Genomic DNA, 19,512 nt, shown 5'->3' on the forward strand with positions numbered 1-19,512 from the left:
GCCTCAATAGTCAGGACTTCAACTAAACAGTCCCCAGTAACATCCAGTCCAAGAATGGTTGGACGCTTCAATTCACATTGTGTTGCAGAGTTGATGTCAGACCTGGTTTAGTTCTGATATTTCTTGCCTATGCTCATTGCTCTTCCCTTTAATTTGCTGGCTGATGTGAAAGTCAGAGGCCAATATTATTGGCATTATAGGGCTTTTTTAAGTTTGGTTGATCTTTGTTAAGTCAGATTTTTTATTGTTCCTTAGATTCCCATGAAAAGTCTGTCTGTCTGTCCAAATGTAGATGACCAGTGTAGACATCTTTTTGAGCTTCCTGTTTTCTGTTGTACTGACATAAAATAGAGAGATCAGTAGGCATGTGTCTGACCATTCTGGGGGTTCAGGGTAAAATGGATTGGGACCCTAAAACCACTCAGTTCTCCCTGTGGAATACATACACCTGTTTGCATGTTTAACCTGACAAACCCAGAGGTAAATATATGTTCAGTCAGAATAATGGCACTCCTGTAATTAACATTTTTTTTGTGCTAGACCACCTCAAGCACCATAAGGTTCTGGCATACCAGCCATAGTTAATGATGAGGCAGTATGCATCAACACAGGGTGAGGAGGGGCAGGATGCCCCTCACACATCTCCATATTTTATCTAATGTGTTTAACCATCTGAGAAGCTACAGAGATGCTGTGAATGCTTTTGCTGTTGCTCTACTAAATCCAAGTCCTAATCCAAATTTCAAAAATATCATTAAAGATCTGATACCATTCATTGTAATTTACAAGTATATACAGTTTGTTCAGTTCTGAGGTCTCTAATTAGAGAATAAATGGGTGTTAATGTCTCATGATACAGAAGTCAAGTAAGTATTAGATTGATAGGATAGGCATTCTTTTCAGATAAGGCATCACAAAAGTATTGTGTATTACAGAATCACAGAATGGGTGAGGTTGGAACAGACCGTAGTGGGTCACCTGGTCCAAACTTCCTGCTCCAGCAGGATCATCCCAGAGCACATTGCACACGATTTTATCCAGGCAGTTCTCAAATATCTCCAGTGAGGGAGACTCCATGACCTCTGGGCAATCTGTTCCAGTGCACAGTATTAATGACTTTTGAGCATGAGCCCACTAAAAGCAGAGAGATATATGTGTCCTGTTTCTCATATGCTGTGCTGAACTATCAATCTACATCCAGTTTCATAAAATACTTTAGTTTTCTTCATTTCAAAAAAAAATTTAAAAAACGCTTTATGATTACCTAAAAAAAGTAAAAATACAGATATAAGCAGCACTAGTTTCATCTTTCCTAGATATTTGTCTTCCTCAGTCTCTTGGCTAAGAAATACTTTGGGTTTTGCTCAAAGTAGCCATATCACTGATCTTTACATCTTTCTTTACTGTAAGTTGTTTCATTTTCTTGACACCTCAGATTTTATGCCACATGCATTTTTTACTCAGTTTGAGTACATTTCTAATAGTACAAACTATTGGATTTTGTTAAATTGTATAACCCTGACATGCTTTTAGGCTTTCCCTAAACCCAGTCTATGATTAAATGTATTCTCAGTCTTCTTGTTGACTTAACTATTGAAAGTCCTTGGACAAAACAGACAGAACAAACTTCTCTGGGAGCTGTATATCCATCATAAACTGGCTCTAACCTGTTATCTATCCAGACTGGTTGTATTTTTCATGCTTTATCACAAATCAGTGCCACAGATAGATTGCAGTTTGCAACCTGCAGTTGTTCATTGAAGTTAACTTGGCTGTCAGGACAGCCTTTCTGCAGTGCTTTAAACTTTCATACCTTTTGTGCATGAGACTGAACTATTTTTCCATCTAGTTCAGAGATCAATGCTGTGTCACTAGAACATATGGAACAAGGCTGTGTTACCCTTTTGAGTTTCATTTAGGATGTGTGGCACGCCAGCCTTCACCCCAGCCTGTCTGCACATAAATGAGCACAGTATGGAACTACTCAAATCATGAACCTTAAAAATATTTTACTTACATTTTAGATCATCCTCCAAATATTCAAAATCATTCAAGACTTCGAACTCCACCACCTCCAATATCCCATGCTCACACCCCAAATCAGCATCACGCGGCTTCCATCAATTCCCTGAACAGAGGGAACTTCACTCCACGCAGCAACCCCAGCCCAGCTCCTACAGACCACTCTCTCTCTGGAGAACAACCAGCCACTACTCAAGAGCCAGCCCATGCTCAGGACAACTGGTTACTCAACAGTAACATCCCACTGGAGACAAGGTAGGTCACTTTCTTACTTTCTTTAGCACTTGCAGTGTTCTGACTGTGTCTGCTCAGGATGTTATGGAAAATACACACATCTGCATAGCCAGCCACCTAGTTTGTGAACTGGTGTTTGACTTATGCATTTTGCGTTGTATTTATTATTCCTCGTGTCTTTTTATTTGGACTAGGAGAAGAGGAAATTGCTCTTCTTTCATAAACTAAAAATGTTGTCTTTAACAGCTGCTCATAAGGTTATTTTCCTCATTTAAAATTGGAATCAGGATCATAGATTAAAATGTTCTTGGTTTTCTTCCTTTTATTTTCCTTTAATGTCTTTTCTTCCTATGTGGTAGGATAAATCAATATCCTATTTTAAAAGTCAGTATATTGAAAAGATTTAGCCCTGTAGCTGTGCCTCATCAAGGAGTACTTTTGTAGTACATAATTCAAGAAATGTTGATCTTGTTTCACCTAATGAAGAAAGGTCAGCTCTGCCTTTTTCAACATTGCTCCAGCAAGCAGGAAACACTGGATAGCCCAGCATCAGTCATTTAATGGTCTTTCTGTTTAGCTCTCAAATTCTTTTCCACCTATGCAATGCCTGAAGGCTGTGACAAGGGTGTACCAAGTCATTCTAGTTCATAGCTTTGTTCAGGTTCTGTGTAGGTTCTGGAAAAGAGAGCTCTCACACTCCCTTCACCTTAGTCCTCCTATCTGGGGATGAGTGCATCTATTTACGGTCCCAGTTGCTTACTCCAGAGGTTTTTCTTCACCATTTCCTTTGCACCGGGCAGCCACCGGGGATGCTGAAGTCGTTAGCTCCCATACACGATGTATTTTCAGTCTGCAGAGAAGTCTTCCAAGCCTAAAACATGGTGCACTTGCTCAACTGTCTTTGTTCTTCCTTTGTCTAACCTTCTCAAACCAACAAGATTTTAGATTGCAAAAAATCATATAATAACTGAAAATGAGACAGAGCCCAAATTTGTCACATCACTGTCTGTAGGAATCCCATTGAGAGCAGCAGCTGTAGCTGTATCATGGGACAAATTGTACCCAGTTTTGCCAGCTTCTGCTAAGAAAAATGAGCACATCTTTTTGAGAATGAGCTATATCTGCTGGCCCTCTGAAACTTCCAAAACAACCTCAATATCACATTTTGTGATATTTAAAGATAATTAATTTCTCTGTGACTTCTTGATTAAAAAGACTCAACTAAGAAGCTGGATCCAAAGGATTAAGACAAAATTATAAGCAAGTAATGCAAGTATGATTTGGCAACAGTTTCAGTAATTATATTGTGTTAGTAATTCTCAAGCACAAATACCAAAGCTTTGAGTTTTATGTGATGCTTCTTATTAAAATTACATTAAAAAATACTTAGGCCCTACTCCTGCAGATCTTTTGTGATAATCCTCTATAATTTTGAAGGAAGCCCTGTGCCTTTTCCTAGCCAGGTGGTGAATTCTTTGTAGAAGAGATGATACACTATTTCAGTAGTGCAAAACCTTAAAGGCTGTCCTCATTTCTTCTCTGTGAAATTACTGTGGATGAAAATTTTTCAAGATCTGAAGCAGACTGCTCTTGCTGCAGGTTGGATTGGTCACATTATTGCTGTTAATCAGACTGGCAGTTGGAGGTCCATCTGCATGAAGAGCTCTTTCTGCATCATTTGATGATTTCACTCTAGCATCACAGATCAGTCACATTTGTACCTGGTCCTCTGTCTAAACATTTTATTAATTTGGTAGAAAACAGGACATTTCAAGACTGATGGTGAGGCTTTTGACACACTGATTGAAATGGTGTAATTTTTCCCAGTGTTCCTTTTGACAACAAGCATGTTGGAAAATATGTAATTTTGTGCCAACAGCAAATGAACACTACTGACTGTTCCTTCACTTATACAACATTAAGAAAATAAAATGTGTTATAATAGTGCCATAAAGAGAGAAGGCTGAGCTGCATAGATGATCAGTATATCTGTGACTAATCTCCACTGACAGTCAGCTCTTCCTTCACACAGAGATCTTCCATTTCCTTCAGTGGGAATTGTGTAGACATAAAAGACCAAGCTTTAGGTTTAAGAACAGGCTTTGCTGTTTAGCAAACTTGGATGCTCAATTCAGCCTCTTTCATGAGACTGATCTTCCCCATCTTCTCCACTGCAAAGATTTTTAGAACCAAACAAAAAGAACATCACCTAAGAGAATAAAACGTCCAATATGTAGAAATATAAATCCTGGCCAAGAGACATTAATTCAGGAGTAAAGGCTTCTGAAGTTAGGAGAGTATAGTAATCTCATGTTGAAAATGGAATTATATTGCCATTGGTTTCTTTTAATCCCATATTAGTCAAGAGAGAGAGAACATCTTTTAAACAGGGATTGTCACAAGCTGTGGAATGTGCCTGCAGTTACAGAATTTAACCAGAGTTTGAAGTGGCTTGATTTTGACTGCCATGGACTCCAGGCAGTTTTCAGAACCGGGAATTCAGACTGGTTTGTCACTGCCTGGAAGTGTCCAAATCATAATGCAAGGGCAAGCAGAGAGGTGCAGCGCAAATATACAGCTGACAGGATAAGCATATCTGAGAATTTTGTATATTGCAAGAGGAAGAGCCCCTCCTCTTCTCTCCCTCGTTTTCATTAGTTTCCCTTTACTCCCTTTTCTCTGTTTCTCCTTTCTCCTCTTTCTTTTCCTGTCTGCTCCCTTTTTTGTTGCTTTAAAAGCCATATATTATCAAGGTTGTGATGAGAAGATCTTTGCTCAGCAGGCACTCCTGACAGGTAAGTGAGTTCCCCCCATATTTATTCTTCAGTCTTCTTTCTTCTGTGGCCTCCTTTCTGTTCCTTTACATTTGACCTTGTGGGAGCAAATATATGCCAACTAAATGGATGTTTAGTCGACAAACCAACAGTTTTCAGGAGACTTCCACTCCGAGGAAATTTCACATGGTAATCATGTATGGTCAGATTTCTGCCACCACTACTGCTAATGAGAAAGGAAAGTGTTTTGTAAGTATCCAGCAGTTTACAGGTAGTCTCCAAGGGAGCAGACTCTGTGAGCTTTCCATGAGGAGGACAGTCACACATCAGTCCCTCAGGTGACCCAGCGACCTCTCTGTTACAAATGCATACATTATGAGATTATGTAACCCTCCCCTCTTCTGTTTCATTGACAATCCACAACTGAAATCCACAGAACCAATTTGACATGGATTTTATCTACCAATGAACTTTTATTGATTGATTGGTGCATTGCTAGGTGCCTTGCCTCTTATCCATTAAATGCTCCGTGCATGCACATATGCTGCTTCTTTTTGCATTGAACTCAACATCCAATCTTTCCTGCATTCCCAGGGAATGTGAGGAAGCTGCAAACACTTGGGGATGGATTGATGTCTCAAGTGGTATGGCACACAGCTCATGCATGTTGATCCACTTTACTCCAAAGCTATGAATAGGAGTCACTTCACTTTCATTCAGATCAAGGAGTAGGTCTGTTCTGTCAAAGCAGCCCAAAGGCCTGCAAAAGCAGGGAGCTGAGCTAAACAAGTGCTGGCATTAGCAGCAGGAAGAGGAGGAAGTAGAAATGCAAATGAGGTTTGAGAACATTTTAGAAGAAACAGTATCAAGGTTTGTATAATGTGACAGGGCTGGTTTCTCTAGGTTTATCATGTCACCTGAATCCAGTTTCTTTGACAGGGATTCTTGTTTGAGTTCATGTCACTTACACCCTCTAGGCTCTTAATCCTGCATAAGTGATAAAGTGCCACAGTGCTGTTATGTTTCTTTTACTAGTTTTTGCCAGGGGGTTTATTCACTTTCAGGCTTAGATTCAGTTTTGATGCTGAAAACAGACATGGGCAAAATCAGAACTGTATTTTGTTTTAAAAAACATGGGAAGAATGTTCTTTTTCCAGGTCTTGAGAAACAAGCCCAAAGGTGAGAAAGACACAGTTTGTTCCCAGCTGTGTCTCTGAGTTAATTCTTTATGTTCCTGCTATTCTCCTCAAAAAGTACAAAACAATTTAGCATTTATAGGTCAAAATGTGACTCATAAAAGAACATGCCGGAAGGACAAAAACTACAAAATGTTGCTGCTGTGTGCAGGGTCAGTCCCAAGCATTTGCATGTACAGGCCCTAAGTATCTTGCTTATTGCCTGTATTATCCAGATTATATCCAATACTCTGGTGTTGGAATTTGGGTTACAGCTTAACCTGTTTCTAGCTTCTATCTGCTTATCACCAACAGACTTGCATTTGGAATATTCATATTGAGCAAAATTTACATTTTGAAAATTTACATTTTACCCTATATAGTGAGTTATTTATTCCACAGAAGAAAATAAATTAATCAAACTGGAAACTAAAAAGTTTTCAAATCCAAAAGGTAAAAGAGTGGCAGATTTTTTCTGAAAATCCATGAGAAAGTTAGATGCAAGAATGCTACCAAGGTTCTTGCCACAGTGGGATATAGATACTGTGCTGTGCCTTTTCCGAGTTAAAATAACACAGATGCAGGAGTCTAACCAGGTTACAGCTGGGCTGGACTGAAATCTGGTTCTTTGGGTCCAGGAGTTTGGAAGGTTTTGTGTGTCACTGGCAATAAACAATGTGCAATGAACAAAGACATCAACTTTTTCGATACATGCACATGGGCGTGTGTGCTTATATGTGTGTATATGCATATATATAGTGTATATATAAAGAAGTGAACATTTTTAAAGCTATATATGTATATGTGTAGCATCTTATACATATAAATATATGGTTCATCATTCTAATTCCATACACAACTGCACTATAACCATTGTGGTTTATAAGATCACACTTCATATATGCATGACTCACTGGCTTCATTCATGTTTCCATATGTATGTAGAAACATAGCAAAGCAGACATTCCTAGAGACATTGCAGGACAACCTCATTGAGATGGACATTCTCACCTCCTCCCGACATGACGGTGCTTACAATGATGGGTATGTGACACTTATGTGGTCTTCCTGTTTACTGTACAGTCATTATGATCCTTGCATGAAAGCATTTGGTCGTATCAGTGATGTTTAAGGGCAACGCCATTGCTGATCTCTTCCAATATGGCTTTAAGAAATTAATTTCTGGGGCTTGGAGCATTGTGTCCTGTACATATTGATGGAAAACTCATTAATATGATTGTGAACCACTGCATGCCGTTTGCTTTTTATCCCCTTATTGTTTTGAAAGTAATTTAATTTGTAAGAAGCACCTACAGCAATTTCAACTCCCATATTAACTAAAATTAATTTAATTTTCATAAAAATCTGAAACTTCTATTGTGCTGAGAGCCCGATACTTCATTGTTAAACCGATGTCTTCCACATACCTTATCTGACAAGTGAGTACTAGTGGTGTATGTAAGCCAAGCCTTGGAGTTTGACTTAACCACCCAGTCTGGCATCTTTACACAAATTTTGATCACCTAACTTTTCAGTTATAATGGACTTTTAACTTAATACATGGTGCCAAAACTTGACTCTTGTATTGGCAGCTCATAATTTGGTAGCCATCATTCACACAAGGGCATATTGGTGTGCTTGAAGACTGCAGGTGCCTCTTTGCTCAGAACAGATACATCTCTATCTAAATAAATACTTTTCAAAAACAGGATAGTATCTGACTTATTGTATTTTTTTATTATTATTTTTATTTTTATGTAGAGCATTAGTAGAAATAAAGGATCTTTCTCTAATGCTCAGCAGTCATGCTTAGAGTACCAAGAGAACCATGGCTGTAGTATTACACACACCTATTTTGGATAATTATGTGTTTCATTTTACTTCATGAATTGGTGGCTTTTCTGCACTGTGATGTTTCCGCATGTGACGTTTCCCCCAGTGAGCACAAGTAACTTCATGGGGAAAATAGAGTCACCTCTTCATCTGGTATTAGCTTGACTGACTCCCATGAATCCATGCTGATTGCATTTACTCTGGCTGCAAATCTGGCCCCATAAGCCGTGGCAGAATGTGCAAAGGGCATTGGGACTGTTTCTCAGTCCTCATAAGCTGCGTTTTTGTTTTACAGAAGCATGGTGGTAGACTAGTCCACTCCATTTCCCAGGTTTCATTCCCAGAATTTGAATGCCTTTTACAGCATGATGTCCCACCAAAATCAGATTTTTCATTTAGTATTCCTGTGGACAGAAATTCCATTGGGACATTTCATTTCAGAAACTCATGGGCTTCAGTGTGTTATTTTCATGCTGACTTCCATGAGTCTCACACAAGGTGCTCACAGGCTGGCTCTCAGGCTGCATTTGTCATAATGGGCAAAATACGGTGCCTCCCAATGTGTCACTGGACAGGAAATGCTGTTGCCTTTGACAGTAATTCACACTTTTTTAAAGGTAGGCTTCAATCCAAGGTCCTCTGGACTGCTCTGTGGAAGCAGGTGCCTCTCCCCACTGGCAATACACAGGACTTTGATGCTTTTAGCTGTGCCATTGTCTGACATTTAAATTTGCTGGATGGGGACAGTGTGAATATTCCCCTCTGTGACAATTTGGGTGCTATGGAATGGCTTAAGCTCTTTTTCCCCATCTCCATTCACCAATGCCACACAAAAAACGCTCTCATGCAGTGATCAATAAATTGATAAACGCCCTCCCTTCTTTAATCTGACCTCTTCAGCCTCCGTAGGGCATTTCTGTGGGAGTGCGAGCAGGCTCCCAGTTCTGCCCGTGCCACCAGTCTGTCGTAGCTGTGCTTGGGGTTTTCATCTCACTCTAACGCCAGCTCTTCCACAGAGGGGACTCCTGCCCTTGAAGAGTTCTCTGTGGCATTGTTGGCACTGTGATTTTTATTTTTTTTTTGTTTGATTTTGTTTTCTTTTACTCTGTGTGACTTGCCTTTGATTTTTATTCTTCTCTTTTGTGCATGCCGTCCATGTCCGTAGCCAGCATTGTGTGGAGCTGCTTTCCTCGTCCTGGCAACAGTCGCCATTCTCCCACCCCACGTCTCCCTAAGCATCGATTTGTGTGAAGAGTCACTTGCTGTTGGTCTTTCTTCCCTCAGGCACTTCCTGTTCAAACCTGGAGGCACTTCTCCCCTTTTTTGTACAACGTCGCCGGGATATCCCCTGACGTCCAGCACTGTGTACTCACCTCCCCCTAGGCCCCTTCCCAGAAGTACCTTTTCTAGGCCTGCCTTTAACCTGAAGAAACCCTATAAGTACTGTAACTGGAAATGTGCTGCTCTGAGTGCCATTGTCATCTCAGTCACGCTGGTGATCCTGCTGGCCTATTTCATAGGTAAGCTTGTTGCTGTTTGTTTTCCTTCTTTTTGTTTTATTTCTCTACAAACCCTCCTGTACTGATAATGTTTGGAAAACAGTGGGTCAAGACTGTGGTGGAAAGTGATGGGGAAATAAGGCATCTGTTGACTTGTTTGTGTTGCAGTGTTGTGGTAGGGAGCTTAACACCTGTCATAAAGCCAGAAGGGCTTAGTAAAACATGAGTCATATGAGGGAGTTGTACTCCCTTCAGTATCATGGACTGTTTACATTCTGCAGAGTAAAGTGTACCTGGAGTGAGGCAAAGTCACCAGGTTTTCTCTAAGCATCCCATTAAAACAGGTGGTGATGTCCCAATCCCAGTAACAACCCAGTGTTGACTTTGGAGGGACAGGGTCAGAACCAAGATCCTGATCCACAAAAATGTGATTTAATTCTATTATTTGGTGACACACCCATTTCAGTGACATTTAAGCAATTAAATCGGAGTTCACAGGGTGACCAGGAGGATGGAGAAGGACTGGGTTGAAATTGTGGTTCAGGAGAGCTTTTTTAGAGTAGGTAGTGCTGGTGAAATTTGCATCTTGTGTGGAAAAGCAGTGGATTTTTCTGGATCTGTGCATGATCTGAATTTCTTTGGTTTATGAGGCTTGTCAGTGTTCATTGCAAAAAAAGAATTCTTAGTGTATGTTGCAAAAGTAATTGAATTCCTAGAAGTGAAAATTGTATCTTTAAGCCTGTTTTTGGAACGTTACCATTACTTTTTCTTCAGTTGTTTGGTATGTGTGTTATAAATGTCTTTAAAAAGCCCATTCCTAGACTTCTATGTTCAACTGTCCATGGTGCAAACTCCAGTTGTCAGACCCTTTTAGATGTGATCATGGATAAAAAAGCCCATTTCTCATGGCACAAATGAGTCTTTTTTGATTTTGCTGTGACTTCCTGTACACTAATGATCTATAAAAGGTTGTGGTTAGAATTACAAATCTTAGTCTGGATCGAAAGATTTTGCTTTCATTTTACATGAATGTAATTAGCACCACCACAAAAGATTGCTTTTACTGTGTTCCTTTTATATACACTTCTTTAATGACTGATACTTTTCCACTTCTGCCTTGCATCATACTCTGGTCACTTTTATGTCTCCTGTAAGAGGAACAGGGATGATTAATTAGCCAACATTAAATCAGCAGCCGTTTGATGAAATATGCAGTCAGTTTTCATCATTTGCTATGTACATTCGGAATCGACTTTCCCATTTGTCTGGTATTCTCCTTATGTCCTGAACATGGTTCCTTTGGACATTATCTCAGTGTGTCAGAGAAGAATCATTTCAGCTCAGCATAGCTGAGTCATTTCACCTCATTCTGGAGGAGGAGGTGTGTGCTGGTTGATAGATGGAGAGGAATTTGGTTTGCCACTCTCCAACTCAGAACCTTGTCTCAGAGTTCACAAAAGAGCACACTCCCGCTTAAAACTGCAGTTAATATTGTTCAAAGGAAGGTCCATTGAGTGCCCTCCCATCCTTTTTATCCTCTCCATTCAGGTGAATTCACTGGCATTGGTCAGACACCACGGTTGGTCGGCAAGGTGCCAGAAATGCTGAGCAGGTTGAACCACTGTAATTATGGGTCATAATTACTAATTTTTAAAGGAACTACCAATTATTAAAAATCAAATCCAATGGTTCAGTTCAGCATAAACATATTTAGTAAAGATTGTCTGTACCAGACCCCGTGTTCTAATCAACGAGAAAAAAGGCAGATATTAAATTAGATTTTGATGAAAAATTGTGTTTAATTTCAAGTATAATCAATTATTAATTACTGTAATGAGTGACTCTGGCAGGGTTTACTAATTAACTCATTTAAAAATTATGAATAACCTTTTCATTTGTAATTATTTTTTACATCCTGTCAAGTTGCAGATGAGAATTGTATCACCTAACCCAAAAGAAAAGAAATGAATGAAGGAGTCAAAATGTTTGTACTTCCACTAAGTTAAACTGAGACGTTTTGCATTTTGATATGAACTATGTAATTCTTAACAGGAATTTGTTTATTATTCTAAGTAACCTGATCTGTTCGCAAACAAATTACTGTTCTGCCTCCAATTTGGGGTCGCCCCCCAATATTTGCATAGTTGCATTTTCGTACAGATACCTTTTCTCATGTAATCAATCCTTGCTCTTTTCAGTGCCATGGGGATAATCTGAGTGGTAAGGGATAACTTAATCATGAGTATAAGGTCTAGTCTCCGTAACAGTCAATGAGTATTGGAAACTTGACTGCTTTCCATCTACTCTTATTAGTTAAAATAACCACAAAAGTTATCTTTTAATGACCATTTTCATCCTCCAGAGCAAATTGTAGTCATTGGAAAGGTTCCTATTTAAGTGAATGGACTTTAGGTTGGGTCCCATAGTAGCAGCTTGGCATTTAATCTGTTTTTTTATGCTGGTTGGATAATGGAAATGATAATGGATAGTGATATCTAGGCTTTCAGGATGTTCCTTACAGCATCAGGCATGTCACGGTCCTCTGTTTAAATATTAAAAACTGCCCACTGCAGGCCTTGCCTGTCTGTAGAAGTGTGGAGCTCAAGACACACAGAAGAGACTCTGCTATGGATAGTATTTTCTGTGTGACAGATGCTCAGACAACTATGCACAACTATGGTGGGTGCCCATTTGAGGCAGGCAGAGCTGCATGGAAACAACAAAGCACATAACTTGCTGAAGCCAGTTCCTTTTTGAAATTCACCTGGAAAACTTGCTAAATCATTTGTTTGAGGCTAAAAGGCAGAGTTTCTATTATTTCATGTAAATCTTTATGGCATTTACAGTCTGAGGTTCATTTATCTTGCTGGGCTGTTTCAAAATGAGGAGAGGAGACACAAATCCATGGCAGCTGAATGGTTGCTGTCATGTGTCAACACTGTGATCAAGGTGAAGGTTTTACAGGGCTGAGTCACTGGTCTGGAGAGATAATGACAAACAAAATATAACAGAGTGTATTAAACACCAGTAGCTGGTTTTCATTTGAATTAAGCAGCTTTTGATTGACTTGTTGCCCCCTTTTCAAATAGTCAGACACCACACTAAAGCAGTGGTGACAGTGCCCATCAGTGTTTTGCACACACACAGCTTATGCATATCCCATGAGCTCCACAGAAGCTTGTCTCTTGGGGTGAGAACACCAAGGAGAAAAGCAGGGGCACATCAGAGCTGCAGCATTAAAGTGATGGAGCCATTGAAATCAAACGCCTCTGAGGAGCTCAGAACTGCCCTGCAAATTTGCTATTCCAGGAGTTCCTGACTTGACTTTAAAATTGAACTCCCCATTTTAGGAATGTCCATTCAATAGACAACTAGACAAGAAAAAATTTTATGGCTTTTGCTGGGATTTGATGGAATCTGTATAGCATTGAGTTCTGCCTTGGAGGGCTAATTTCTAGCAAGATGCTAATGGCAGAGAATCCCATGAGGTGTGTTGCTATGCTAATACTTTGCCAGCAGTTCCTGTACCTTGTAGATGCCAGACCTGCTAGCAGAGCATTGTAAAGAGTCTCTGACATTGCTGTACTGCTTGGGAGGAAGTTTAGAAACAGAAAATACCTGTTTGATTGTCCAGATCTCTGTGCCCAGCAGCTGTTTGGCTAGGTCTGTGGAACAGTTTCTGAATTAATTAGTGATGGAGAATAGTTTCTGCCTGTTTAAACAAAAGTTATTATCCTCTGCCTGATGTAGATTCCAGACGAGATGGAAGTACAATTTGATGTTGTTAGGCACTTGCAATTTTCCTATACTTAAGCATATGCTGCGGTTGCGTTGCATGAACAGCAAGAAAGAGGGGCATTTGATTTAGATTAAAGCTATGGCTGGAAAATATATTATGAAGCCAAAACAGTCATTCCTTTTTATTGAAGTCAGAGCTCTCTACTTTTCAGCTCTGTGTTCATTTGAACTCTGTACAGATGCAGCTTCACTTGAAGAACAGTGTTGCTTGCTGCAGGCAAAATGCTTTGACAGTAAAAGTGTGCTAGGACTATGATGTGTTTTATAAAGTGTCTTTCTTTTTTATTGTCTAAAAATCACCCCGAAAGCTAACTTTAGCTCAGTTTGTCCACGATTCTTTGATGCTATGGAGAAAACCCATTTTAAAGCTGCTCTCCAAAGCTGTTAGAAATCTAATTAGTTTGCAAAGGATGTATAGTGTACCAATTGCCATAGTGTTTACATGGTAAGAGATCAATAGGAAAAGTTGCTAATGCTTAATTATTAAACTTGATTAATATCTATTAATCCTACATTTATACCTTGATATTAAGGTTTTTATTCATGTTAAAATATAAAACAATTTATTACCCTGCCAACAGGCTACTTTCACTTTCTGCTTTAATATTTCTTTTCTGATCCCAGATTAAGTTCTATTTTGCTACTGTTGTCATTTGTTCTTTTGATTTACAAGGATTGTAAATCAAAATCTTTGAATGTTTTCTATTTCCATCTTGTCTTTGATAAAAGGCAGAAATGGTAGCTAAACAATCTGTTCTAGCAAAGCCTTTATGTTATGAAGTCAATCTGTTACCTCAAACAGAGCTTTGAGGTCCTTTCTTGATTCTTTCACATCTTCATAAAATCACTGTAATCTGTTCACTCAGTAACTGCAAACTCATTTACTTAATTTTACCCTTAATCAATAAACATGTCAGTCTAAAAGGTGCTTTAGTATTACCAGTGATATATTTTGAGTACTATAAATGTTTTTGAAACAACATTCCAGGACACTGGATGAGAGGGGACTGTCATCACGTGCCAGCACTACCATTTTTTTCCTGTATAGTAGAACTTGAATATGTGGGGTTTTGTTTTTTTCTGTTAAAGCTGGCTCTTATTGTACCAAATGCAGACAAACATGGGTGGGGCAAGAGGGTTAGTCTCTTTCTAAGCAGGACAGTTTAGATGACATCTAGATCTTCTTTTCATACCCGTGACACTTAGGAAACACGGGCCTTATTCTTCTCGTGCACATGCTGCCCTTAAACTGCAGCAACTCCATTTCCTTCAGCACTGGTTCATATGCAGTCAGAGTCAGTGGCATTGGGCCCAATGTCTGCAACAGGAGCTGGAAAAATCTGCATATATTTTTGTAAATTCCTGATTGTGGAAATTGACCTAACTGAAGATAAAATATAAATCATGACAGATGTTAGCCCTTCAATCCAGTTTTGAATGATCCTTTTTCTTGTTGTGCCTCAAATTTTGCCCCTGTAAATTTTCTCAGAAGGACTAATGCATGAAAATAGTCTCAAAATCAAATAGTTGATGGAGAGATGTCATCAGCTTCAGCTTCTGTCTGAGTGCTCAAAAATGTATGGAGTTGCAGAAATCTTTTTGCATTTTTTGTTCTGTAGCAGAGAGATGTGAAGGTCACAGGACTCTGTGTTCACCTCAGTTACACTTCACTATGTTAGAGAACCAGCAAGGGCAGCTGCTGTGTGTAAAGTTTTCAAGAGGCTGGTGAGTAGGAGTGAGTTCAGGAAAGCTGCCTCAGGGAATCTGGCAAAATAAACTTTCCCTGGCCAGATCCATAATGAAATAATGACTCAAATGCTTCAGCCCCACCTCTTTACTGGCATTGTCCCACCTCCCTCTTGAGATGCATGCACACATGGAGAGTAATTATCAGAGAAACAAGAAAGACACAAAATTAAATCAATGGCCTTAAACTGAAAGAGAGTAAGTTTAGGTAGATATTGGAAAGAAATTTTTCACTGTGAAAAGTGGCCTGGGTTCCCAGACCATCTTCTCCCTGAAAGAGGTCAAGGCCAGGCTGGATGGGGCTTTGAGCAACCTGGTCTAGTGGAAGGTGTCCCTGCCCATGGCAGGAGGCTTGGAACTAGATTACCTTCTCTTTTTTTGGGGGTCCCTTCCAACCCAAAGCATTCTAGGATTCTGTGTAAATTAAAATCATAATGGGTTACATTCAGTCTTACACCAGCCTGTTTTGTTGTCTTTTGCTGCAGCTTTAAGTGCATGGTGCATGAATTATAACGTAGGTCTTTTATTTTCTATCACCTGAAAAGTCAACAAGAGCTCTTTGCGTTATTAAGTGATTGTGTGCATCTTTACTTTGAATTTTCCAGTGTATGTTTGGATAGCAGCTACCCTTAGCTTTATAATTCAGAGTGAAGGAAGTACAAATGATTTATCTATTATTGTATTTTAAAATAAAGGTGAGAAAGGTACAAGATGCCACTTTAAAGTTATTCTTGTGAAGATCAATTCATTCAGATAGGTGTTAAAAATTTTGCCATAGAAACTCCATTAAAGAACATTCACTGCTTCAATCTGAGTAAGATCTGTAACCTGACATTAAAAGTGTTATGATTAGAGCAATACACCATGATGGATATGCTTTTGAAAGAATCACAGAATCACTTAGGCTGGAAAAGACCTCTAATATCATCATGTCCAACCTTCGATGAAATATGACAATGTCAAATAAACTACAGCATAAGGTGTCACATCAAGTTGGTTCTTGAACATCTCCAAGCATGGTGACTCCACCAGCTCCCTGGGCAGTCCATTCCAATGCTTAACAACCCTTTCCATGAAGAAATTCCTCCTCTGTCACAGCTTGAGACTGTGTCTTCTTGTCCTGTCACTTGTTGCCTGGATGAACAAGCTGACCTCCACCTGGCTACAAGCTCCTTTCAGGTGGCTGAAAAGAGCAATAAGGTCCCCATTTGAGTCTCCTTTTCTTCAGTATAAACACCCCCAGCTCCCTCAGCCACTTTTCATAGGACTTACTCTCTAGACCCTTCACCAGCTTCATTTCCCTTTCTGGAGTCAAAGGAGAGATACTGCTGTAAGAAAATATTACTGGAAAAGTAGAGTAGAAGATATTGCAGTCCTGCTAATTTTTTCCAGACTTGCCCAATCTGTGGAAACTGGGAAGTACTAAAATGTAGTACTTGAATCTGAACTTGGCAGCAAAATGTTTGCTTTGCGAAGTGGTTAGTACTTCTTCAGAGTCTACAGTGATAAATATACTGGTCAAGTTTACATATTTTCTTAGCTAATTCAGAGTTTCCCATAATTTTCATTTAAAACTCTTTTCTTATTTTTCAAGAGATTACAATCCATACTGTCACGTCATGCAGGCTGACCTCTTTGCACATTGACATCCAGCAAACTCCAGCTACTTAATCTACCCATTTCACATAAGCAAGTCACATACCTACTTCAGCTGGCTTTTTCCCAACTTATATGTGTAAGCATCTCATTAGGTCTTTCTGAACTGTACAAATAACATTAGGATATTGTTGAACAGCATCTTCCTGTGCTTACTCCTTAAGTCACGTGCCCTCTCTGCTTTCCAGGTGCCAGTGTCCCATCTCATGGACACAGCTTGCAGTCCATTGTCCAAAGCATATAGGCTGACCATTGACACTTTTTGTTTCAATCCTTCAAATTTAATTACTGCCCTGCTCTTCTGTTTTTATGTTCTGCCCTCATCATTGTATTTATCACTTGACATATTTGAGTCATCTACATGTTTAGGGATCCATGATTTTATATTTACTAACATTGCACTGATGCAAATGTTGAATAATTTCAGACCAACTATCAGTTGTTGAACTTCACAAGAAATTGCAGCATGTGATGGTTATTCACTAGCAATGATAATTTTAATGCCTTTCAGTTCATTTTTAAATATATGTGTGCATGTCTTTATACCCTTGAAAAATGCTTGTTTGTTTAATCACATCAAATTAAATCAAATGTCTTACTAAACTGTAATCTTGTCAAAGAATGAGTAATTGTTTCTTAAGATCTGTTTTTCAGAAAAGCAATATGGTTGGCCTGAGATACCATACATTAACTTTTTTTATTCTCTATCAGTTCAATTCTATGTTTTCTGTTATTTTGTCTGTAATAGATATCAGACTGCCCAAACCAAGTGACTTGCATCCTATCTTTTTCCCTTCTTAAATATTTGTAGAACATTAATCTTGTTCCAATTTCTTGGTAGCTGGTTCAGTATTAATCAGTGAGTCAGATTCTTCCTTCGTCTTATTACTGGATACAAGTTAAATGAGCCTGCAGATTTAAAAATGTTTGTCCTTAAATAGATGTAGTTCAGTATAATCCCTATTTATTAATGGACTGGAAAAAAACTTATTTCCTGTGAAATTATTGCATTATTGTAGTTATTTTCAAAAACTAGAACAAAAATTCTTGCTGAACACTTTAGTCTTTACTACAACATTGTTAGCAATTTCCCTATCTTTGTTAATATTGCTGCTCATTTTGCTAGGTTTCAGTACACTTAAAAAAAAGTTCTATTGTTTCTTGGGGTTTTTTTCAAGACATGTATTTTTTTCTTGATGTCCTCAGCTTTTTTTCACCTCTCTCCATGGCTTTAGATTTATATAGATTACTCACTGTTTCCCTATTGTTCTGGCTTTTATATGTGACTCTTTAAATTTCTGCTTATTGTTTTATTTTGACACTGATTGAAGAGGTCCTTTTGTCAAAGTCTGATCCTCTTTCATCACTGTGGGATCATTGGAAGAATGACTTCCATTCAGAAGTAGACCACCAATATAACTGATTATTTAGCCGGTCGAAAGCAGGTTGCGGCTGTGTATCCAGAGGGCTCCATCTGAGCTGGGAGTCTGCGTCAATGTGCCACAAAACCACGCATTAGTTGGCCCTTTGGATGTCTGATCCTTCCCTAAAATTAAGAATCCTTAATACAAGGAGAGATTAATGTAATTCCATCTGGTTTTATTAAATGGTAAGATATGGGTTCTCAATCCATAAGCTTTTATCAGTTGCTTTTAGTGAGGTTTTATAGTTGCTGTAAGCCCCCAGAAAAGAAAATAACAGCAGGCTGACTCCAGAAGTGCTGGCCTTGTCTTTATGACAGTGGCACAGATGTGCTGCTATAATCTTTATTTCACGACTTAGATTGACCTTTACACACAGATGCTGAAAAAGAATCAGTTTTATGGATCTTTATATGTCTCGTGGAAGGAGTTCTCCTTGAGTCCATGTTTTTATTTCATACTAATTAGTGTGAAATAATGTAATTTAATTGCAGTTAAGTGGACACAGAAAGAATTGTTTCCTGTAATGGGCTTTTTTTCAATGTTTTAAAATACCAAACATTTTTGTGGGTAACTCGTCATAGAGTAATCTCAATTAGGGATGGCAATGGCATTGAAAAATATTCCTCGGTTATAGTTTAGTGTTTCTCTCCCATCTTTTTCTAACATAAATTAAAAGATGTTTTCAAAGCCTGCTTTGCAGCCAGGTCATACATTTCTTTTGAACATGTGCATTTTCTGAGGTTTTTACCTGTAGTTAAAGTTGAGCTGTATAGTAGATAGACATCTTTATAGGGTGAGGTGTAGTTTTTAGGTATACTGCCCAGGTAGCATCCTAGATGGCCTTTAAAATAATGAACAGAAAGTCCAATCCACTCTTTTCCTCTTTGTCAAGATGCCAAACCACTGTTTATGCTGAAACTTGAAAGCTCCAAAAGGACCACTTCCCTTTGAGATATTAGGATCTGGTGCTCTGAAGATAGAGGTTGTTGAATCTTTATGTTTCAGTGCTAACCTATAAACTCTTCCATCATCAGCTTTTCCTACCTTCCTCTCTATTTGATCTTATCATACCTTAACTTCCCAGCCTGTTCCTATTGCACTCAGAAGCTCTTGCCTACACAGTTGATGAGAACAGGATATGTTGGCTGTTTCCAAATACGGTAGCATGTGACACAGCAGCAGCATCTCACCTTGCTTGCCCAGTACAACTGCAGCATCACTTCATTATGCAAAGAGACTCTTCAAAAAGCAAAGCAGAACCATGCAGCTGGCAGCGATGATGGCTATGTTTACCCTAAGTATTTAAAAAGAAAATCTAATTGAAGTATCAATGGAGCAGAATCCCTTTTAA

At 38.9% G+C, this 19,512-nt stretch overlaps 1 protein-coding gene across 5 annotated transcripts in view; it reads left to right on the forward strand.

Moving 5' to 3' along the window:
* The window catches only part of TENM4 (teneurin transmembrane protein 4), a 1,355,518-nt gene that overhangs the window by 1,146,457 nt on the left and 189,549 nt on the right, over positions 1-19,512 (forward strand). For 3 of the 5 annotated variants that reach the window (XM_086882312.1, XM_086882314.1, XM_086882313.1), the window contains 3 exons: positions 2,025-2,277; positions 7,151-7,249; positions 9,323-9,558. In XM_086882312.1, coding sequence (XP_086738438.1) covers positions 2,025-2,277; positions 7,151-7,249; positions 9,323-9,558 — 588 coding nt within the window. The remainder of the gene's footprint in view (positions 1-2,024; positions 2,278-7,150; positions 7,250-9,322; positions 9,559-19,512) is intronic. The other 2 variants (XM_086882315.1, XM_086882316.1) reach the window with 1 other exon arrangement.

Source organism: Cyanistes caeruleus, chromosome 3 (genome assembly GCF_971803275.1).
Source record: "Cyanistes caeruleus chromosome 3, bCyaCae1.hap1.1, whole genome shotgun sequence".
Lineage (NCBI taxonomy): Eukaryota > Metazoa > Chordata > Aves > Passeriformes > Paridae > Cyanistes > Cyanistes caeruleus.